Source organism: Mercenaria mercenaria, chromosome 16 (assembly GCF_021730395.1).
Source record: "Mercenaria mercenaria strain notata chromosome 16, MADL_Memer_1, whole genome shotgun sequence".
Taxonomy (NCBI): domain Eukaryota; kingdom Metazoa; phylum Mollusca; class Bivalvia; order Venerida; family Veneridae; genus Mercenaria; species Mercenaria mercenaria.
The window spans coordinates 63,862,913-63,888,702 of NC_069376.1; the positions used below are offsets into that span (position 1 = coordinate 63,862,913).

Genomic DNA, 25,790 nt, shown 5'->3' on the forward strand with positions numbered 1-25,790 from the left:
GGTATGTAGCATTATCTAGCGGTCCTCTACCAAGGTTGTACAAATTGTCCTCATGGGGTCAAATTTGGCCTCGCCCTGGGGGTCACATGGTTTGTATAGACTAGTATAGGGAAAACCTTTGAAAATCGTCTTGTCCAAAACCACAGGACATAGGGCTTTGATATTTGGTATATAGCATCATCTAGTGGTCCTCTACCAAGATTGTTAAAATTATCCCCTTGGAGTCAGATATTGCCCTGCCTCGGGGGTTACATGGTTTAAATAGATTGTACTGGAAAAAAGTTTTTAAAAATCTTGTCTTTTACCGTAAGGCCCAGAGCTTAAATATTTAGTATGTGTTATGCTCTAGTGGTTCACTACCAAGATCGTTCAAATCATGACCCTGGGTTCAGCATAGGCCACGCCTGGGTAGTCCCTTGTTTTACATAGATGTTCTTGAAGAAATGACAACAAAATTTGGACCACAAGCATAATGTTTGATACAGATTTCAATATTCATCTTGAATTGTCATTACCTATCGACCTATTTTCTTGTTTTTGAAGGAACAACATAGAAATTTGGACAGCCTTTGTAACTTTTGATACTGATTTCGATCACAAATGTTTCCTATTCGGACATTAGAAACCTCAGATCGGTCACAAATGAACATTATCAAAATTCCTAGATCAAAAACAGTATTATATATGATAGGACAGTCTCGGTTGGTGGTCCAAAGATGTGGAATTAACTGCTCTACGAAATCAGAAACCGTGATATTTTAAATCAGTTAAAAACATCTTAAACTGTGTAAGCAATTTCTCTTTTGTTGTATTGATCTACTCTAGTTCCATAGAGAATTCAGAAATATTCCATACATGCTGGTATAGGCTGCATGGGTATTGCAGTTTCATGGGATAGTGTGTAGTATTTTTAGCTCACCTGAGCCAAAGGCACGTGGTGAGCTTCTGTGACCGCTCAATGTCCGTCGTGCGTCATCCGTCCGTCAATATTTTCTAAAAAAATCTTCTTCTTGATAACCACTGGGCAGAATTACATCAAACTTCACAGGAATGATCCTTGGATGGTCTCCTTTCAAAATTATTCAAAGAATTGAATTCCATGCAGAACTCTGGTTGCCATGGCAACTGAAAGGAAAAACTTATAAAATCTTCTTGTCCCAAACCGCAAGGCCTAGAGCCTTGATATTTGGCATGTGACATCATCTAATGGTCCTCTATGACAATTGTTCAAATTATGCCCCTAGGGTGAAAAGAGGCCCCGCACTGGGGGTCCAAAGTTTTGCATAGACTAATATAGAAAAAAAAACTTTAAAAATCTTCTTGTCTAAAACAACAAGACCTAGGCCTTTGATATTTGGTACGTAGCATTGCCTTGTGGTCCTCTACCAAAATTGTCCAAAAATTACCCTGGAGTGAAAAGAGGCCCTGTCCTGGGGGATGTCAAGTTTTACATAGACTCATATAGGAAAAAAATCTTCTTGTCTGAAACTGCAAGGCCTAAGGCTTTTCAAATTGATATTTGGTATGTTGCATTGCCTTGTGTTCCTCTACCAAAATTGTTCAAATTATTACCCTGGGGTGAAAAGAGACCCTGCCCCGGGGGGTCTCAAGTTTTGCCCCATGTGGTTCTGGGACGATCTGTGTATAAAAGGAATTGGAGTCACTGCCTTACCCTTGCATGATCGTAAGAGGCGACTAATAGGGTCTTAACACTTGGTTTTGCAGTAACTCTGTGATTCCAGCAGGTATGCAAATTTTGATTCCATACCTCATGTTTTTATTTCGATGTAAATGAGGTGTGGAACCAAAATTTGTAGTCCTGTTTGGCGCCATATAACCTATACTGTGTTGGTGCGCCGTAAAACCCAAATAAATAAAAAAAATTAATTAAAAATCTTCTTGTCCATAAATTCAAGGCCTAGGCCTTTGATATTTGGTATGTAGCATTGCCTAGTGGATCACATACAAGATTGTTCAAATTATACCCCTTGGATGAAAAGAGGCCCTGCCCTGGGGGTCACTTGTTATACGAGTTATAAAGGAAAAAGTACTTAAAAATTATTAGATCATAGTTCCTAGACTGTTTAATTATAATTACCTGATGACCCCAATTGATTAGGGGTCACCTGACTGTGATCTTGACCTACTGACCTACTTTCTTGTTTTTTAAGATACAACCTTGAAATTTGGATGACACCTGCAGTTAAGCACACGATCTTAAAACTGATTTTCAGTGACCATGAATGTGACCTACTGACCTACTTTCTTTATATTTTAGGATCAGTCTGTCATTTGAATCATGTGGCTCATATTACTCAGGTGAGCGATTCAGGGTCATCATGACCCTCTTGTTAAAATAATTGTGATGGCACCTTTAATCAAAGGTTTTGAAACTCTATATGCAGCCTATCTGGACTTTAACGACTTGCCCCAGTCCTACGTTTTAACCTTAAGTTATCACTGAAAAAACTATGAACAGTGATGCCTGTCAAAATAGAGTCTATTTTATACAAAATTCTATATAAAATACCTGTGGTTTTGCGTGCTAAAGTGTGGCGCGTGGCCGTTAACTGTTATCTATTGTAATCATGAATAGAATTTGAATAGCCGCGGAGAAGGGCTGTAAGAATTGGTATCCGACAAAAGGGGTAAGATAGCCCGAGATAGAAGGCAGCTGTTAAAGCAGTTTCCATATTTCCTAAATTGTGCAGTCCATTTCTCCGACCAACAACACCCATTATATCAGTCATTGGTGTAACTGTTTACGTTTCCCATTTATGAGTTCGATCCCCGGCCGCGTCATACCAAAGACGCAAAAAATGGTACTAGCAGCTTCCTCGCTTGGCGCTCAGCATTAAGAGGGTAGTGCTAGGACTGGTCAGCCCGGTGTCAGTATAATGTGACTGGGTGGGGTATCATGTCACGTGTCTACGGCGTGATATTCTAGTGAGGCAGCACTATAAAGTTGGGCATTGTGCTCACTGCTACAAGCAGACACCGTCGTTTATATGACTGAAAAATTGTTGAAAAAGACGTTAAACCCGAACACACACACACACACCATTTATGAGTTCTTAAATATTGTAAGTTCATTGAAAAATATATCAAATAAATGTTATTTCTAAACATTTTCTTTTTTTCTCAATTAATTATACCTAATGGCATCACTTTCATTTTGTTCTCTTCTTTTCTGATATGTTTAGTTATGTATCGTTTATATGATGATTCTGTCACAACATTTATGTTTTCTTGTTTTCTTTTTTTTGCGCTTTTTTTTCTTTTTTTTTTCTTATATATTTTTAGCTCACTTGAGCAAAAGGCTCATTGTGAGCTGTTGTGACCGCTCAATGTCCGTCGTCAGTCGTCTGTCGTGCGTTGTGCGTCCGTCAACAATTTTTAAAAAAATCTTCTTGAAAACCACTGGGCAGAATTACACCAAGCTTCACAGGGTGGCCCCCTTCTAAAAATGTTCAGAGAATTGAATTCCATGTAGAACTCTGGTTGCCATGGCAACCGAAAGGAGAAACTTTAAAAATCTTCTTGTTTGTTTGTTTTTAGCTCACCAGAGCCAAAGACTCAGGGTGAGCTGTTCTGATCACTCACCGTCCGGCGTCCGTAAACTTTTACTTTAAACGACATCTCCTCATAAAGCGCTAGGCCAATTTCATCCAAACTTCACAGGAATGTTCCTTGGGTAAAGTGCTACAAAAATTGTTCAAAGAATTATTTCCATGCAGAACTCTGGTTGCCATGGCAACCGAAAGGAAAAACTTTAAAAATCTTCTTCTCAAAAACCAGAATCCCTAGAGCTTAGATATTTGGTGTGAAGCATTGCCTAGTGAACCTCTACCAAATTTGTTCAAATCATGACCCCGGGGTCAAAATTGACCCCGCCCAAGGGGTCACTTGATTTTACATAGGAAAATCTTAAAACCAGAAGCCCTAGAGCTTAGATATTTGACATGTAGCATTGTCTAGTGGACCTCTAGGAAAGATTTTACAAATCATGACCCCGGGGTCAAAATTGACCCCGCCCCAGGTGTCAGTTGATTTTACATAGGAAAATCTTCAAAATTTTTCTTAAAATAAACCAGAAGGCCTAGATCTTAGATATTTGACATGTAGCATTGCCTAGTAGACTTCTACAAAATTTGTTTAAATCATGACCCCCGGCGTCAAATTGACCCCGCCCCATGGGGTTACTTGATTGTACATAGAAAAATCTTCAAAATTTTCTAAAAATAAACCAGAAGATCTAGAGCTTAGATATTTGACATGTAGCATTGCCTAGTGGACCTCTACAAAATTTGTTTAAATCATGACCCCCGGCGTCAAATTGACCCCGCCCCATGGGGTTACTTGATTGTACATAGAAAAATCTTCAAAATTTTCTAAAAATAAACCAGAAGATCTAGAGCTTAGATATTTCACGTGTAGCATTGCCTAGAAAACCTCTACAAAATTTGTTCAAATCATGACCCCCGAGGTCAAATTGACCCCGCCCCAGGGGTCACTTGATTTTACATAGGTAAAACTTCAAATTTTTTCTAAAAATAAACCAGGAGGCCTAAAGCTTAGATATTTGACATGTAGCATTGTCTAGTGGACCTCTACAAAATTTGTTCAAATCATGACCCCCGGGGTCAAACTTGACCCCGCCCCAGGTGTCAGTTGATTTTACATAGGAAAATCTTCAAAATTTTTCTTAAAATAAACCAGAAGGCCTAGATCTTAGATATTTGACATGTAGCATTGCCTAGTAGACTTCTACAAAATTTGTTTAAATCATGACCCCCGGCGTCAAATTGACCCCGCCCCATGGGGTTACTTGATTGTACATAGAAAAATCTTCAAAATTTTCTAAAAATAAACCAGAAGATCTAGAGCTTAGATATTTGACATGTAACATTGCCTAGTGGACCTCTACAAAATTTGTTCAAATCTTGACCCCCCAGGGTCAAATTGGCCCGGCCCAAGGGGTTACTTGATTGTACATGGGGAAATCTTCATAAATTTGCTAAAAATAAACCAGAAGGTCTAGATCTTAGATATTTGATATTTAACATTGCCTATTAGACTTCTACAAACTTTATTCAAATCATGACCCACGGGGTAAAATTGACCCCGCCCCATGGGTTACTTGATTGTACATCGGAAGGTCTTCCAAAAAAATTCTAAAAATTATCAGTCTGACATTTGAAACATGTAGCTCATATTACTCAGGTGAGCGATCCAGGGTCATCATGACCCTCTTGTTAACGCCGTTTTTCAACAGTATTTCAGTCATGTAACGGCGGGCAATTAACCTAACCAGTGTTCCTGGATTCTGTACCAGTACAAACCTGTTCTCGGCAAGTAACTGCCAACTTCCCCACATGAATTATCAGAGGTGGAGGACGAATGATTTCAGACACAATGTCTTTTATCAAATCGTCACGGAGAACATACGCCCCGCCCGGGAAAAAATCTTCTTGTCCAAAACTGCCAGGGTTAGAGCCTTGATATTTGGCATGTGACATCATCTAATGGTCCTCTATGAAGATTGTTCAAATTGTACCCCTGGGGCGAAAAGAGGCACTGCCCTGGGGGTCACAAGTTTTACATATTCTTATAAAGGAAAAAACTTCAAAAATCTTCTTGTCAAAAACCACAGGACCTAGGCCTTTGATATTTGGTATGTAGCATTGCCTTGTGGTCCTTTACCAAAATTGTCCAAATTATAACCCTTGGGTGGAAAGAGGCCCTTCCCGGGGTTCTCAAGTTTTACATAGACAAATAGGAAAAACTTTAAAAATCTTCTCTCCTGAAACTGGAAGGCCTTAGCTTTTTGATATTTGGTATGTTGCATTGCCTTATGGTCCTCTACCAAAATTGTTCAAGTTATGCCCCTGGGATGAATTGAGGCCCTGCCCCGGGGTTCCCGTAGAATTATATAGGGGAAAAATACAAATATTCTTGTCTTTAAGTTGAAGGCCAAGACATTTGACATTTGGTATGTAGCATTTCCTTGTGGATCTCTAAAACAAGATTGTTCAAATTATGCCCCTTTGGTGGAAAGAGGCCCTGCCCCAGGTTTCACTTGTTATATGAGTTATATAGGAATATTTACTTCAAAACTATCAGATCATATATCCTAGACTGTTTAATTATAATTACCTGATGACCCCATCGATTAGGGTCACTTGACTGAGACTTTAACCTACTGACCTACTTTCTTGTTTTTTAAGATACAGCCTTGAAATTTGGATGACGTGTACAGTTTTGCACACCGATGTTAAAACTGACTTTCAGTTACCATGAATGTGACCTACTGACCTACTTTCTAATATTTTAGCATCAGTGTGCCATTTTAAACATGTGGCTTGTATTACTCAGGTGAGCGATTCAGGGTCATCATGACCCTCTTGTTTCTATTTATGTCTTAACACAAAAAGTAATAGTCTTGCAGAGTTCACATTTTATATGATGTGTTGTTATAATCTTTAGTCAAACTTTCTCTTATTACATGTGTTTGATTTTATGCAAACACGATAAAAATATTATTGCATTTCAGAGTTTTTAGGACTTTAGTGTGCAGATTACAAATAACATAATTTTGTCGTCTAAGTTTGCCTTTATTTTAAACTCTTTTTATTGCACTGACATAGCGTTTATGCGACTAAGGATTGAGTGGTTTTATTTTTTTAATTTTTTGTTTTTCACTAAGAATAGAAATTATACATTATTATGTTAGAGAACCATATGTTAGACTGACTATAGCCAAACATGTTATCTTTATTCAATGAAAGTTATTATTATTATCATAATAATTGTTATCATTATTATTTTCATTATTATTAACACTTCCAGGCCAGATTCTTTCAGCCATCACACATATCTATAGTATCACTAGATGACCTCAAAGGAGAAATTACATTACTCTAGCTTTGATGCTAGAAGGAATGCCCTCCGTCCGTCCGTCCAAAAATCTGGATCCTGTAATAACTCGAAAGGTATTTAGCTAGGTTCATAAAACTTGGTTTGTCAGTGGAGGGCAATATGTAGATGATGCCTGTGCATGACTAATGCTATTAGGTCAAAGTTCAAGGTCACTATTTAAGGTCGGGTAAAAATTGTTTCTGCTTCATAACTTTAATATTTACCGATGGACCATCTTCGTGCTACACACAAATGTTTCCCATGATGAAACCATATCAATTCATTATCTATGTTTATCGGTTAAAAGTCAAGTTCAATGTTCAAGGTCAAGTCAGATTTGTTTCTGCACCATTACTTTTTATTGCATTGAAGGTTGTTCTAGCTCACCTGAGCCAACGGCTCATGGTGAGCTTTTGTGACCGGTCAATGTCCGTCGTGCATCGTGCGTCGCCATACGTCCGTCGTCCGTCGTGTGTCCGTCAACATTTTCTAAAAAAAAATCTTCTTTTTGAAAACCACTGGGCAGAATAACAGCAAACTTCACAGCAATGATCCTTGGGTGGTCCCCTTTAAAAATTGTTTAAAGCATTTCATTCCATGAAGAACTCTGGTTACTATGGCAACCGAAAGGAAAAACTTTAAAAATCTTCTTGTCCAAAACTGCAAGGCCTAGAGCCTTGATATTTGGCTTGTGACACCATCTACAGGTCCTCTATGAAGATTGTTCAAATTGTACCCCTGGGATGAAAAGAGGCCCCGCCCCGGGGGTCCCAAGTTTTGCATATACTTATATAGGAAAATTTTTAAAAATCTTCTTGTCTGAAACTACAAGACCTAGGCCTTTGATATTTTGTATATAGCATTGCCTTGTGGTCCTCTATGAAGATTGTTCAAATTGTGCCCCTAGGGTGAAAAGAGGCCCCGCCCCGGGGGTCCCAAGTTTTACAAAGACTTAATAGGAGAAAACTTTAAAAATCTTCTTGTCTGAAACTGCAAGGCCTATGCTTTTGATATTTGGTATGTAGCATTGCCTAGTGGACCTCTAACAGGATTATTCAAATTATGTCTCTGGGGTGAAAAAATACTTTAAATCATATTTATATATTTATTTATATATATTTGGATCATATTTCCTTGACTGTTTAATTATATTTACCTGATGTACCCAAGTGATTACAGGTCACCTTACTGTGACCCTGACCTACTGACCTACCTCTTGTTTTTAGCTCCACTATTCGGAGAATTGGGGGGCTATAGAACCCTTCTTGGTTTAAGTTTTTCGGCCACCTTTGTTTTTCTGTCATATCTTTGTTACGATTGCTTATATCTTACTGTAACTTCACATAAACATTGTCCAGTATACAAACAATGTATGTGTAGGGGCTGAGCCCATTATACCCAAGGTCAAGGTCACCAGGCTGTTATACTTAGGTTATTTTTAAAGTTAAAGTTTTTCGGCAACCTTTGTTTTTCTGTCATATCTTTGTTACTATTGCTTATATCTTACTGTAACTTTACATAAACATTGTCCAGTATACAAACAAAGTATGTGTAGGGGCTGAGCCCATTATACCCAAGGTCAAGGTCACCAAGGTGTTATACTTCGGTTATTTTTAAGGTTAAAGTTTTTCGGCAACCTTTGTTTTTCTGTCATATCTTTGTTACTATTGCTTATATCTTACTGTAACTTTACATAAACATTGTCCAGCATACAAATAAAGTATGTTTAGGGACTGGGCCCATTATACCCAAGGTCAAGGTCACCAAGGTGTTATACTTGGGTTATTTTTAAGGTTTACGTTTTTCGGCAACCGTTGTTTTTTTGTCATATCTTTGTTACTTTTGCTTATATCATACTGTAAGTTCACATAAACATTGTCCAGCATACAAGCAAAGTATGTGCAGGGGCTGGGCCCATTATACCCAAGGTCAAGGTCACCAAGAAGTTATACTTTGAATTATTTTCATGTTAATTTTTTTCGAGAGCTTCGTTTATAGACATATCTTTGGTACTTTAAAAGATAATGACTTGAAATTAAAAGTATTTGTTTATAATCATCTGCATGTGTGGCTACATACCCCATAACACTTATTGTGTTTTGACAGAATTATGCCTCTTTTGTACTTAATATTTTTTGCAATTTCGCTTTCTGGATATAACTTTAATGCAATATATGTTAAAGACTTGAAGACACCAAGGTGTTATACTTAGGTTATTTTTAAGGTTGAAGTTTTTCGGCAACCTTTGTTTTTCTGTCATATCTTTGTTACTTTTGCTTATATCATACTGTAAGTTCACATAAACATTGTCCAGCATACAAGCAAAGTATGTGCAGGGGCTGGGCCCATTATACCCAAGGTCAAGGTCACCAAGAAGTTATACTTTGAATTATTTTCATGTTAATTTTTTTCGAGAGCTTCGTTTATAGACATATCTTTGGTACTTTAAAAGATGACTTGAAATTAAAAGTATTTGTTTATAATCATCTGCATGTGTGGCTACATACCCCATAACTCTAATTGTGTTTTGACAGAATTATGCCTCTTTTGTACTTAATCCTTTTTGCAATCTTCGCTTTCTGGGTATAACTTTAATGCAATATATGATAAAGACTTGAAACTTAAAAAGTATCTTTGTCATCATCATCTGCATGTGTGGAAACAATCCCCATAACTCTGATTTGTATTTTTGACCGAATTATGCCCCTTTTATACTTAAATTTTTTACAGTTACAAATTTCGTTTTCTGGACATGACTTTGGTACTGTATAAGATAATGACTTGAAACTCAAAATATCTTTATCATCATCATCTGCATGTGTTGTAACAATCCTAATAAGTCAAATTTGTGTATTTGATGGAATTATGCCTCTTGGTGTATCTTCCTTTTGAAGTAGAGGTCTCTTATTCAGACATATATTCATTTTACTGTCAAATCCCCGAATAGTGAAGCGCGCTGCCTTACGGACAGCTCTTGTTTTAAGATACAGTCTTGAAATTTGGATGATATGTACAGTTTTGTATACTGATCTTAAAACTGACTTTCAGTGACCATGAATGTGACCTACTTTCTAATATTTTAGCATCAGTTTGCCTTTTGAAACATGTGGCTCATATTACTCAGGTGAGCTATTCAGGGTCATCATGACCCTCTTGTTTTGTTTTATTTTTTAACCGGGTTTCTCAGGAACTATGCGAATTAATGCTCGTCGCAAGTCTGGATCCTACAATATCGCAAAAATAGCTAGGGTCATAAAACTTGGTATTTGAATAGAGGGCAATGTGTAGATTTTGCGCGTACATGATTTATGCTTTATGCCACTATTGAACATCAAGTAAAAATTGTTTCTGCTTCATAACATTCATATTCATTGATGGATTATCTAAGTGCTACACACAAATGCTTCCCATGATGAAACTTTGTGTCGGAACATGATCCATACATGTCGGTTAAAGGTCAAGGTCACTGTTCAAGGTCAAGTCAAATTTGTTTCTGTTCCATTACTTCTAATTGCATTGAAGGGCATTGAAGTTTTGTTTTGTAACCGGGTTTCTCAGGAACTTTGCGACTGAATGCTTAAAAGCTCGTCACAAAAGATAATAGGTAAGGGTAGATTTCTCGAAAGCACAGAGCACCAAAAACAAAGCCCTAGAGCCACACTTTTACATAGTAGGCCCACAACAAAAAGAAGCTGTAATAGAAAAATATTTCAAACCGTTTCAGACGGGTTGCTTCAAACATCCAACAAGTACATATCACATATCAGTTTATGCTAAATATTGATGGAGGGGAAAGAAATGGTAAGGGACGAAATGTCGGTGGGGGGGGGGGGGGGGGGGGGGGGGGAAGGGGAAAGTTGAACAAGGACGGATATACAAGGGAATGCCATGTTCTTTAAAAACAGTCGCACTACAACGTAAACCACAATAGCGTAGACACTCATGTAATAAAGATAAACACACAACTACGATCAACTGACCGCCTCGGTAGCCTAGTGGTAGAGCGTCCGCTTCGAGTGCGGGAGGTCGTGGGTTCGATCCCCGGCCGCGTCATACCAAAGACGTAAAAAATGGTACTAGTAGCTTCCTCGCTTGGCGCTCAGCATTAAGAGGGTAGTGCTAGGACTGGTCAGCCCGGTGTCAGTATAATGTGACTGGGTGGGGTATCATATCACGTGTCTACGGCGTGATATTCCAGTGAGGCAGCACTATAAAGTTGGGCATTGTGCTCACTGCTACAAGTAGACACCGTCGTTTATATCACTGAAAAACTGTTGAAAAAGACGTTAAACCCGAACACACACAAACACACACACACGATCAACTGAATAACATAAAAAACGAACAAGCAACACATAAGAAAACAGTAGGGCACCGTTATAGACTCACAAACGCACCCACACAAGTAGGAAAAACAATCAAGTACCGTCTTTTCGGCTGCCAAAACAAAGCGGAGCCACGAAAACTTACTAAAAGTAAAGGGGGAGGGGATGCAAAAAGTAGCGTTAATGCAGAGGAAAGGAGAGGGCAATAGGGGGAGTGGGGCGGAGGCAAAACGCTTACAACAAACAAGAAAACATACGCAACAGACAATACAAGACAGACAAAACAGCCAGTTGAAAATAGGGGCACCGCTTTGGAACGGTCAGTAACCTAAATAAAGGGAACTGGTGGTTTAAACGCGTTTAGGGCATGCCAACAAGTCTTTTCCTTGATGAAATAACCACTCTAAGCTAGGTTCCATATATGTTGACTTACATTTTACAAAATAATACCTCTTTTCCAACTTAGAATGTTTTGCTTATAAACTAATATTTGGACAGGTCTTCAGTCTGAAGTAGTCGAGCACGTTGTCATTAAACAGTTCTTGTTGAGAGACGTTTATCAGTTCTATGAGGGTGATATCATATTTTAATAAATAAAAATATTTTACCTGATTCGATTTTATTGACATTGCGATAAATTATTTATAACCTGTTAAGAAATTTGTTTTCAAAACATTGTTAATGAAAGTTTTGAGAGTTTATTTACATAGTTTATTCTCACTTCAATTTGAAGCCTTATAAAGTGAGATAAATTTGAATATTTATGTTTACACTCTAATCCGTACATTCATTTGATAAAATATCAATACGTGCCTAAATCAATTCAAAATGATTATTCTTTTTTATCGATATCAACGGTTGGATCAGAAATACATCCATACCGTTTTGAAAAATGAAACTTTTTATCACTTGTATATTAGAAAATGGTTTTTATAGTGCGGACATTTTGCAACAATAATTCTCGTTTTTTAAACGAACAAAATTTGAATATGTTCATGTGTTGTCACTAAGGAAATTATTTGATAGGATTAAAATATTCATAGCCTTCAAAATTTTGACCATGTGGATTTTATTTTATATAAGTATAGATTTGTTTTTAGGTACGTATGCTTTTAGTTTTATTTGATTGCTTGTTTTGTAATGCCAATTATAAGTTGAAGGTACTTGATATGACATTATTCGAGATTTGGGACTACATATATATAGTTTATCAAAATGCATTGACAACTTCCCCATACGAATCAGTAGAGTAGGACATTAGACAGTGCTCCATTAATCAAGTCCTTACAAAGAATAACTTACCTACGTACATCAATCAAGTTCTCAGGAAGAACATCTTTCTCTGTAACCTTGTATGGAACTCTTTAAATTTGTTCAAATTGAACCGCATGCGGAGCAGCTAGAGTAAAATAAAATTAATTTCTCAAGAGGCATTTGATGGTCTTCACCAAACGTGTGTAGCATACATGTATGGTTCATATATTTGTTCGAATGTAATCTGCTTTGTCCCATTAAAGCGCAATCACAGACAGTAAAGAAACTTGATACGACTCCTCTTGAAACACATGATGGACCTTCAGCAAATTTGGTCAGTGGTTCCATTCGACCCCTTACAGTGCCTCTCTGAGTTAAATCAACAACTTTTCATAAGCATCTCCATCGATCTTCACTGAACCGTTTCTTTATCACAATTGTATAGATCTCATTTATTTTTGTTCAGTTAGTACCGCTTTGTCCTTTTTATGATCCAGCAACCGTAAAATTTGAAAATACATGGCTTTTCCTCATAAACTACTTTTTGAATCTTTATAAATTTTGGTCTTTAACAACACTATTTTGTTCAAATGGTACCGCTTAATTACTTCCATGAGCCACCAGCGCTAATATAGACACTAAACTTTGAACGACTTCTTGAAAACCACTACGTGGTTATTCATGGAACAAAGTCTGTTTTAAGTGGTTCTGCTTGATTGCTCTTAGGCAATTTTTAGCTTCTAAAGGAAAACCTTTTGAAAAACTTCCTACAACCGCTTCGTGCATGAAGTTTGTACCTATGGTTTTCCTTAACTTCCTCATTTTTGCAAGTGTCAATTTATCATATTTCGTGATTAGAATTCTTCACGCTTTACAAAATTATTGTATTTAATGGTGCAGTGTGTCACGGTATATATTTTAAGGGCAAGGGATGTCTGTCAATTAGTTAATTCTATATGAATGCAATCCTTTCATTTGCTGAAGTTTTAAAATCGGACTGCTATTGAAAAAGATTAGGCAGTGTGGAATTTATGAAAATGTCTAATGGAAGCAGCCATTTTAGTGTGTTTACAACGTCATTTACACATTGCCGGGTTCTTTAACTTATATAAGCAAAGTAATAAATAAATTTCATATGTTTCTTCAGTGTAAGATGTTAGACAGGGTAATTTCTTTCATGGCTAAACTGCTGGTTTTGAAATTTCATATTGATCATAAAACCATGTGCGATATAAATTACAAAGAAAAAGTTGATAAAATAAGGAACGTAATTTCGTACTGGAACAAGATTACACCGATTTGCCGGATAACTGTTGTAAAATCTCTTCTTTTACTATTGCTGAAACATTTTTTTATGTCTCTACCAAAACCCGAAACACAGACCTTACAGGAAATAAATAAACTGTTTTTGGACTTTGTTTGGCAAGGGCCGGCAAAAATTAAAAAATCAGAAGTAGTAAGGAATATGCAGAAGGCAGATTGAAAATGGTTGACGTGTACACATCCATGAAAAGTTTAAAACTTACCTGGCTTTAAAGGATGTTAAAGGGTACAAATAACAAATGTTACAGTCTTACTGTTAATTTATTGAAACTGGAAAAAACTATACAATTGTGGAATACATAGACATAATGGTAAACAATGTTACAAAATGCTTTTGGAGAGATGTATTGCGTGCATAGTCTGAACTGATTGAAAAATCTGAGATAGCTACGATGGACAATTTTCTTGAAGTGCCATTATTCTGTAATCACTTTATTCACATTGATAGAAAACCTGTATTTCTGAAGTTACGGTATGATAATGGTATTAGATATGTGGAAGATATTATGAACAAAATTGGGATTTTTATTGACCAACAAGACCTAGAGAGAACTTCGGATTTGAAAATAAATTTTCTTTTCATATGCAGGAAAAAAGCAATCTTACAAGCTTTTAAATCTGTTTGTTTAATGGATAAAACGCGGATTTGAACTGTTTTCCCAGTTATACCTTTTTATGAAGCCTATTTTAAGTACAGATAAAGGAATAAAACAAATGTACAGAATTTTTATAAAAAAAACTCCGACAATCCAACGTCTCAAGAAAAATGGTGTAACATCTTTGATATTGATAACGCTGAATGGAAATGTATATATATATATAGCTGGGTTGATGTGACGTGTAATGATACATATTTACAGTGGTTACAAACTAGAATTGCTCATAGAATATTAGGTACCAATGTTTTGTTATTTTAAATGAACAAGACTATAACCGAATATTGTACATTTTGTAAACGTGAAAAAGAAACTATAGTTCATTTATTTTATGAATGAGCTCATGTAAAACATTAAATTTGGTCACTTCCCAAGACTTCTGATGAAAAGTTTTTTACTCATTGTAAATCCTTTATCTTGGGATACCCAGGAAAAACTGTATGTAATTATAACGTGTTGTGTTTAGAAATTAAAAGATACATATTTCTCTGTAAAAGGAGAGATATTATACAATCTTACATGGACTTAGAGCAAGCTTTAAACCTGCTACCGCAATGATTAATAAAACATGTAGAGTAGATAAACAAAATGGATGGAGTCTTGTAGAACTTCTAAGTCATTAAAAGAAGTATACTGATGCTTTACTAGTATTCGATATTTAACTTGCATTCCTGCGTAAGCATAGAATTATTAGTGCGGAGAAGAAACCTTTTATATGAATAATTATATATCTTGTTGATAAGTTTGTCATGTTGTTCTCGCGTAGTAAATGTGTTTTTGAAAGATATTTTAAATAATGTTGGTGTTCATATTGTAACTGTTTATATTATATGTAACATTCAGAATTATATAGACTTAGAACTGAAATGTAGTTTTTAAAAGAATGTAGTTTTAAAAGCAGATGGGGTAGAATAACAATTTTTTATAATTGATGTATCACAGTTATATTGTTAACTCTGCTTTAAATATTTCTAGGCTATGGAGAAGAATTCTATAAGACTATGAGTCTTTCATTCTTATCCTTTCCTACTTATCTTGTGCAAACTATGATTTATATATTTAATTTGTACATGTATTACTTGGAATAAAATATGTTTGAATTAAATATTTCTGTTTTGTCAAAATGATTTATTTTGTTTAAACTTTATATTACGTAGTGACACCAATGTTAGTATAGTTTTGAAAAAGCCATAGAGCTTGTATGTAATATTTGAATTGAATTTAAAAATAAATTCTTTCATGGCATCTGGAAAAGGTAGAGAAATTAGTTACAGAGAAATATGTAAATACAGTCCAGATATGTAACTAGAAATTCAAAAAGTCTGCCATTTTTTATGTTGCCATGGAAATGAAACAAAACGGCCACCATTTTACCAAAAATTGAAATGCTTGCTCATTCCTATGTCAGTCGCTTCTGTAAAAGATTTAAGAAATCTTAACAGACACAATCAACATATAAGGACAGCATTGTTTGTCCCTTTAAGGTCAAAATGTCATGATTGAATGAGCATCATTGGTGAGGGGTATGGACCCTCTTGTTTGTATATTCAAAATATTCGGAACCAGTTTGTTTTATTTCCTAAAAATTGACGGACTATGTTTATCGATTGACTTGCCCATAATATGCTTTGATTTCTATTCAGTTGATCGTGTAGCGGGACGAGGCTTCAGAAGTTACCGTGGAAATGGGGGATCTGGCACCTCTTCGTAAGTTAACACGCTGGATATGATGTAAATTTGCAGATATAACACTGCGGATTAGTATATCTTTGTTTGAGTAAATAGATATTGTTACTATCATCTGGTAAATAATCTCTTATTAGAACTTAACTTTCTCATGATTAGGGCTAAAACATATATGTCGTATCTCATAATAAGAATTTATATCTCATATTCTGAATCAACACTTTGCTCTAAGTATTGGCCAGTCACAAATGTTGTTCAACAGTCGGAGCGAAGGTTGACATTGCTTTAAGTTGTAAGCTCGCGTAGTGCTCATACGTGAACTGTTGTGATCCTCTGCTGTTTTGTGTCTGATCCTATAAATGAAGTATTATTGATTCGACAACGACAGCTTCATCAGTGGCAGTACCTAAGAAACCAGGTGGTATAAAATGGAAGAACAATAGACCATCTCGATTGCTATACAGCTATATAGTAGCACGGACCCTGATGACAGCGGCTATACCAGCGACAACAAGTAGAAACCCATAGATCTGCACATATCCGTGACGATTTGATAGAAGACACTGTGTCTGAAATCATTCGTCATCCACCTCTGATAATTCATGTAGGGAAGTTGGCAGTTATTTGCGGAGAACAGGTTTGTACTGGTACAGAATCCAGGAACACTGGGTAGGTTAACTGCCCGTCGTTAATTGAATGAAATACTGTTGAAAAACGGCGTTAAATCCAAAACAAACTGCCCATATGCATATCGGGATTATTATCCGGAGATCAAACTCTGGGTAACCCCTCCACCATCAATTACTGAATTGTCCCCGCATGATATAACACGTGCCATCTTAGTTCGACTTTTACTTCCAGCAAACACAGCCATATATTAGAACACACTCGGTATTTACTTCCATTTTTGTATTTCAGTCTTGGTGGTATGATTGCAGGCTTCGTGTTTCTAGGTCTCATGTTTCTGATCGTAATAGCTGTGCTTATATACAGATGCTATTCTATGAAGCAGCAAGGAAGAACGTTTTTCCAGTGTAAGTTTTTATTACTATTAGATATGCCAGTAATTCTTACTAAACTGTCACATTGCGTTATGACCGATTTTACTTTATGTAGTGCCGTAAAATAGATCACCTTCTAAAGTAAATAGACGTATTTCTTTCTGGTAATACACGTATTTTCCCGGGCAAAAAAAGGAGACTGGTCAAACAATAGTACATGAACATGGAATGGAAAGGGGGTAGTTAGTGTGCTCCAAGATAACTTTAAAAAGCTGCGGAAAAATAAGTTTATCAAATTATCTTTTGAGAACAAAAGCTATATATTTTATGGTCATTTCAGCAAACACAAATAGAACACAACCTACAATGCCTTCTTCAGTGGTTGCAAGTGGAAATACAACTTCTCCTCCAAAGGATGCACCACCGCCGTATAGGAACGATTATGTGCCAGAGTATTCTACCTTTCCTCCACCACCAGCGTACACGTGGTCTCAGCAGTCTCAAGACCCAGTTTATCCTCCCCCGCCTCCAGCATCTAATTATTGAGTGATTCGGTATCTGGACATAATGTCTTTCAGTCAGAGTTCTTTCCCCTGCTTAAGTGTGCAAAGATTGTTTTTAGAGCAATTCCAAACAAATGAGAAATAGCTCAGTAGCAGTTTATATAAACATTGCATTCCTGAGAGTGTGACATGAAAAATGATCACCTTCAGATATGTGAATATACGCCTCGGTCTAAATTAATATTTCGAATGGTGAACATTTTTTATTTCACCCTCTCAGGAGTACAATAATCATTTTATTATACCGAAAACATATAAAGGTCAAAACATTTACTAGAAAATCATAATTATGAGTAAAATGATTTATTGAAATAATCATTTAACGTAGATAGTTAACACCCAATAAAATAAAGATAGTAGGAGTCTTTGCTTGAGAGAACACCGAATTGACGGGAAATTTCTGTAAGCAATATAATAGGTTTACTAATAGCCAAGACATTCACATATATTTTATGCGCATATTGCCGACAGCAGTAACATTCGAAAAACGGCGAACTTCCTTTTTTTCTGAACGAAACATATAAGTGTGAGAACTAAGTTTCTGAATCATTTTCTATCCGATGATCATAGTTCTGATTTAAAATTTGATAAAATGTTGTTTCCGAAATCATTTAAAAAAAGGGCAGGATCCACACATGCATGAACACTAGAAAAATCCTATGATATATATAAGCACCTAACTAAAATTGATCGTTAAAGCCCATTCATCAGTGTGAAAGAATCGTATCAACCAACGGGAGATATGAAAAATATTATCACAAGCGCAAAAAACCAAAACATCTGATATTTGATTACGGTTTATATCATATGCACAGAAAAGAAAATAACGGTTTTGAGCAGGAGATATAAATCACCGGGAAATATAATATATCATTCAGTTAAACTAATGGGAAAAACAATAATACACCAAAAGAATATGGATACATACAATAAAAAAACACGAGATAAACAATAACTGTGGTGAGACTTACAATATGAATGACACGATATTGAATAACAACATCAAAGATACAATAACAATAATGAAATATAGAATAACAATAATGACTTTTACCATAACAATGTCGAATATACAATAAGACTAACGACATATACAATAACAATGGTAAGACTTAGAATATGAATGGCACGATATTGAATAGCAATATTAAAGATACATGCAATAACAATAACGAAATACAGAATAACAGTAATGGCATCATCCTTTAGCATTTAGGTTTAAAACCACCAAATGACGTGGACTTGAAAAACAGCCAACAGTGGTTTCTCCTTGAAGTTTTAACTTTGAAATTTGAATTGTTTAGAGATTTGCAACCAAGAATATTTTTTTTGTATTTGCTGTCTGATAGAATGTTTTACCAGACCAACTTTATAAAGAAAGTTAGCAAAATTATGATTCAGTCTAGGTGACTTGGTTTCAAAACCATGGCAAAAAAATCACATTTATTGATATTATCTAGTGTAGGGATGCACTGGGACAATTTTTGATGTTTAATCACTAAAAATTTGTTAATGATAGGCAATTATCATGCATTGTGCAGGTCATGTTGCGGTTATATTACTTTCTGCATGTTACATAACTTGATTTATCCGAAACAGAATCATTAAAGCTGATTATTTCTAACAATATAGCTCGTTTTCTAAGTGCTGAAAAGCAACAAAATATGGTTTAATTGTTGATGGTGTAGAAATAGTTAGGGACAAAACCATTTTGCAAAAGCAAGAATATTAATATCGAACATACAATACAAATAACGACATATACAATAACAACAGCAAAATTTAGAATTGGAATGACACGACAATGAATAATAAAAACAGACATATAGAGGATATTACAGGAGTGTCTTTTCATATTGAATATTCCTGCCGAAACATCAAAAATTCTACTTTTACTGTAGGGATAACCCATGTTTTTTTTTTCGTGTTATAACATCTGCAGAATCTCGACGTCGACGCCAAAGCTTTATTACACTAGTGTATTATCATTTTTAAGCTTAATATTACACTTCCGCGACGTCAAACATGTGATAAACAGGAATAATAATATAACAGATTATATAATTTAGCAACGTTTGGCATGATATAGAAGGTCATTCCGAATTTATGCATGTATTCCTACTGTTGAATGTAAAGTGTTAATGATAAAGTTATTTTATGGATTTGTGTTTACATTTCGAGTTTGTTTAATAAATATTTTAATGAACATGACTATTTGTTTTTTTTTTATAAGAGTAAATTATGGCTTTTAAAGTACTGCTTGTCAAATCAAATAAATCTGTCACAACAGACCTTATTTCAATACATTTCAGTAAGTCTTCGTCTGTCTGGCTTTTCCCTTTCCTGTTAATTATGCGTCAGAAATGTGGTTTCAAATGTGGTGCAAGTAGTTGTATAATGTGTTTAATCCGCGGAAGAGTTTTGAGCCGGTTCTTCTAATAACTTGCATTCTTCACTATACCTCATATTAGCCAAGTTGTCGATTAAAAATATCTTGCAACGTCAAGAAATAAAACGAAAAAAGGAAACTTATGACTAAAGGCTATGTATTCGTCCATTTTGTCACATTCTTTCAAAGACCGTATAACAATGTGTACTCTGAAAACCTCGTCTTTCCATGAAATTAGACTCTGTTTGTGAAGAGTAATGTATTATAGTGAATTGATAGCTGCCCCGTTTCATATCCATGTCCAAAGTCAGTGACCGTGACATTTACCGTTACCTTAATCGACTTAGGTACATGAAGGTCACCTTCATTCTAAATATAGAACGTCCGTGACAGATCACGCAACGACCTAGTGCTTATATAACGTCCTTGATACGTTTTCTGGGTTCCCGAGGTGCCCCCCTTAACACGTGATACATGTCACGATTGAAAACTGTTAGATTGTATTCATGTATTCATATTGACGTAAGTTATTGAGCTTAAACATTTAACGCTAAACCGAGCATAAAGAAGTATATGTAAAGTCTTGATATAAACATGTTAAACTTTAAAAAAAACTTATTTACATCATACTATATTTTGTTCATTATGTTCACTTTGCTAATGGATTTATCTCTACACATGGATATTCGATCTTTCATATGTAGTATGTTTGCTACGTATCGATTATTGACAAGCTTTAAATGCAGAAGTATATCGTGGGAATCCTTCTGAAAGTGTCACAGACCATTTAAAGGAACTGAAGATGAAACCAGAATGTTAAAACGCAGGCTTTTCCATCGTTACCACCGAATCTTTGTATGTGTTATGTCGTTTCAGGGGACTGATGGTTGACCTCCTGCGCCACCATGAGTACCTTCTCGGGGGCGGTGAGGAGGACCTCTGCGAACCCCAGATAAAACGTACAAGGAGCCGATGCTCAGAATCAGCCACGCGTGACATAATCGATTATGCTATACATCTTGTTGATAAAGCGACCTCCCTTTAACTCCTCTTCAAGAGGAGCTACACAATTTGGCAAATGTGGCGTTCCTCAGACACCAGAAACGTTAGAATTACCGGGAGAAAAGCTTAGCATCGAAAAGAAAACATTGTTTGCATTTTATACATAAGTTTATTTCTTTAGACATAGCATGACATAAAACCATAAGCAATAGTGTGATTGTTTAAAGTTCAACGTCGATTTTGATCCCCATTCCATCTCTTTCTCTTGCATTTACGCTTCCTTGCTTCTACTGCCTCTCTCCTTTTACCATGAGTAATATCGTGCCCACCATAATTTTGTCCACCGGCTGTCCTTAGGCGGTGCCTGACTGTTGTTTTTACTGCTTGTGCGTGTGCGTCTGCGTCTGCGCGCGCGCGCGTGTGTATGTTCGTGTGTATCGGTGCGTATTTGTCATGGGCGGTGCCCCACAGTGTTGTTTTTTTCTTACTTATCTGTTTATCTGTGTATGTTAATTGTGTGTGTGTTTGTTTGTCTTTTGTACGTGCGTGTCTGCGATGTTGTAGGGATACTGCGTTTAAGGAACGTTGAATATTCATCCTTGCTCCACCTTCCCCCTACATCCGACCCTTTTAATTACTCCTTACCACCAACCCACCCATTCCATTTTTCTGTATTTTCCATATATTTATAATGTAATTGTTGTTTTACAATATTTTTCCGTTACAGCTTCTTTTTGTTGTGGGCCTACTTTGTGATGCATGGCTCTATGGTTGTGTTTAGGGTGGCCTGTGCTTCCGAGAAATCTACCCCTACCTTACTTAAGTCGGTTAAGGTCACGGTAAATGTCACTGTCACTGACTTTGGACATGGACATGAAACTTCCCAAGTTTGAAGGCTCCGTGTACACCGCCGTACAAATACATCTGTGAGTGTCTCGAAATGATAGTTTGGTACTGGTAGCATGTTGAGCAGGGCTGTGGTAATGCTAATGCTAATGCTAATGCATTTCTAATGCATTATTTTGTTCAAATAATGCCAAGTAATGATTAATGCCACACTTTTAGCATTAAAAATAATGCTAATTTAATGCCAAAGTTAGTAATGCTAATGCTAATGCTTAACATTACTTAGGCATTATTTTCTGTATCACTGGAAATCCCTGGTCCAAATTAACTTTGTGTAAACCGGATCAGATCCAGAGATTTCCACAAACCTCAAACAGAAGGACATAAAACACAGTCCAAATGTTCAGGTATGCACAACATTATACCTTAATACTGATAAAATTTAAATCTTATATGGGCCATCTGGTTATGAAACATTTTTGAACATACAATTTTACTTAAAAACTAGCACTATTTGTCTGCAACCAGTGAAATACATGTATTCAAAAACATTCACAGTGTATCTAATGCAAATTAATACAGAACAGAACAGATACTTTATTATAGACTTGTACGGAGTACATCGTCTCAACACATAAAACTATACATTTAAAACTTGGGGACAGCTCCAAAGTATAAATTCATAATAACCATTAAAGTGTGACATAATTAGTTTTGACAACCAAAATATCAAACAGAATCATTGTTATCTTTTGACACCTTTTTATCAATTAACAGTATGTCATTGATAGCCGTGTTAAAGACCTTAAGGCAGCTAGCTTTTACATGTCATGTCAAAAAGTCTGTTAGGGAGTCATTAAACAGGTACTTGACTTTCAACGTAAATGTTTTTTTTATAAAGTAATGGTAAAAGAAAAATTCAGATATAATACAAGAAAGTCATACACGTATTTAACTATAGATTACCTAGGTAAACCCTGTAATGCAGACTAAACGCTCAAATCTTTGAGCAGCTCATGTTCATAAAATGCAACAGTGATAAACTATAATGCATTAACAATATCAAGCACTGGAGACATAGACAGATACAAAATACTGTAGAGTTTAAATGCTGTGTTTCTTATGGTGCTGTTGGATCATTTCAAGTATTTCATACAAATTATATATAATCCCTACTTGGTAGATTTGATTCATTACGAATGATAAATGTAATAAAGTCATGTGTTGCTGCTACGAAATAAACAACTAAAATGATTAAATGAAAAACAAACAAATAGTGTACGTGATTAGAACATGCAATGATTCACAAAAAGTAATGCTAATGCTAATGCTAATGCACCCTATGTAATGCTAAATTAATGCATTATTTTGAAAAAAAATGAGTAATGCTAATGCTAATCTAATGCTGATTTTTTTCTAGGTAATGCTAATTTAATGCATTACTTTTGCAAGATATTATTAAAAACCCTGATGTTGAGTTCTGGTCAACCCGGGCTAGAGGGCGATAACGGTAGTTTGCATTTCCACTACCGTCCACGAACAGGCTCAGTCAAACCGAACCTGCATCATTTTCATTTATATTGTAAAGGGCGACCTGTGGTTTCATCATCCAGATTTCACAATTTGCCTAAATCAAACCAGTCATCAACCTTTTTGAAGGGTTTTGCTATTGGGAATTGGTTCCTTTTGTAAGTGGGTTCCTTTTTGAAACATGTATTTTCATATTTTCAGAATCAATAGTTATTATTCTGCCTAGTTCTCTTTATAAAAAATATTACAGTTTAGTATTTAATATCTATTAGTAGGATAAGCCTTTCTGCAAGATATTGAGAGTTAAACACTGTAGTGACATACAAATGCCAAATTGAAAAATACCTTTAACTGTTTTTGAGATAATTCATGTAATATCAACAATGGTCAACATCAGACAACGTAATAATACACTTACAACTGGTATACATAGCAAACATTTTTGCATACTATGGCACTATTGTGACTGTGAATTACGATTTAAAGCTTATTACATAAACTACAACGAAGTAAATGTTATAAATATTAATGTAAAACATTATTTATCTACAGAGCCAAAGACCTTAGTGTTTTGTACTTTTAAAAGGAAATGATACTGTTCATTTTTATGATTTATTCTATAAAACTCAGTGGTAATGTTAACGTTAAACAATACAGTACAATGTGATACAGGCGAATAGACAGTACATATGTATTCAGTACACACTACACCGTCAGCGTTCATTTCTATTTCTATTTCTCCGTCATTTAAACATTTGCAGAGCTGAAATTTTGCACACTTTTTCTTTGTATGTAACTAAATAAATCGTACGATTTAGAAATTTCATCACAAGACAACAGGTGATGATACTGGGAGAAATGTGTCCACGGCAGGCATTTATCATATGATAAAGTTGTTATTTTATAATAAATTTTAGCATTTCTACTTCAGATTGGCTTATTTTACGCTTGTCAGAGCACGATACTATGGTGGCTGATTTCTGCCATTTCGTGTGTTCGTGTCGGCGAGGCGAAATGTCGAAGTAACGAAAACACGAAAGGTCGAAATTTGGCTTATTTGTCGTGTGTTCGCCTTTCGGCTTTCGAGGCGAATACACGAAGTAACGAAACATTGAAGGCGTAATAACGAAATTTCAGAGGCGAACAAACGAACTTTTGTATTAATCACTTTTCGTGTTGGCGGGTATTAAAACTTCATGATGTCGCCCTTCTTTTGTTGTGTCTTCGTGTATTCGCCTTGAAAGGCGAAAGGCGAACACACGACAATTGAGCGGTTTTCGACCTTTCGTTATTTCGACACGCCGACACGAACACACGACAGATGTTTTTTTTAGGGTCTGCCTCAATACAGTAATGGAGCAAAATGATGCGCAATGGAAGAGTGACATGTTTTATTGCATATGAAATATTTTCTATCATAAATTGAGAAGATTTTTTCATAAAGGGTAAAAAACATTATCTAGATAGCATTCAAAGCTCAGGTCGGCGTAATGATATGCCCGGTAAGACTGATAGAAGCTTAATGTATGTACAAATTTAATACCAGTGATAAGATGTATTACAATGACATCTTTTATGGAATATAAATCATTATCTTTCATAAATTTAGGACAAATATTATTTTATAAATTGTAAAACACATTTAGATAGCATTCAAAGCTCAGGGCGGCGTAATGATTCCCAGTTAGACTGGTAGAAGCGTAATGTTTGTATAAATTTAATACCAGCTAAAGCAGTATAATTATGTGTAATTGCTATGCGCATGCCTACCGGAAGGCGAATACACGAAAAGACGAAATTGCACATTTGTCGTGTGTTCGTGTCGGCGGGCCGAAGACACGAAAGGTCGAAAACTCCTTATTTGTCGTGTGTTCGCCTTTCGGCTTTCAAAGCGAACACACGAAGACACGACAAAAGAAGGGCGACACCACGAAATTTTAATACCCGCCGACACGAAAAGTGAAATATACAAAAGTTCGTGCGTTCGCCCTTGAATTTTCGTTATTTCGCCTTCAATGTTTCGTGTCGTCGTGTGTTCGCCTCGAAAGTCGAAAGGCGAACACACGACAAATAAGCAGTTTTCGACCTTTCGTGTTTTCGTGTCTTCGACATTTCGACCCGCAGACACGAACAAATAAGCATTATTTCGACCTTTCGTGTTTTCGTTACTTCGACATTTCGCCTCGCCGGCACGAACACACGAAATGGCAGAAATCAGCCACCATATGATACACAGTAGCTGGTCACTAAAAATAAAATCCTTTTTGTCTGTAGTAGTAAAATAGAGTAATAAATTA

The 25,790-nt window shown here is 35.9% G+C and overlaps 1 protein-coding gene across 1 annotated transcript; it reads left to right on the top strand.

Moving 5' to 3' along the window:
- The first annotated feature begins 10,790 nt into the window (after positions 1–10,790).
- LOC123541110 (cysteine and tyrosine-rich protein 1-like) lies at positions 10,791–19,932 on the top strand. The gene is made up of 4 exons (XM_045326507.2): positions 10,791–12,343; positions 16,120–16,183; positions 17,081–17,196; positions 17,504–19,932. Exons 1-4 carry the CDS (start codon positions 12,304–12,306, stop codon positions 17,707–17,709), a joined length of 426 nt encoding a protein of 141 aa, XP_045182442.2. The 5' UTR covers positions 10,791–12,303; the 3' UTR covers positions 17,710–19,932.
- The last annotated feature ends 5,858 nt before the right edge of the window (positions 19,933–25,790 follow it).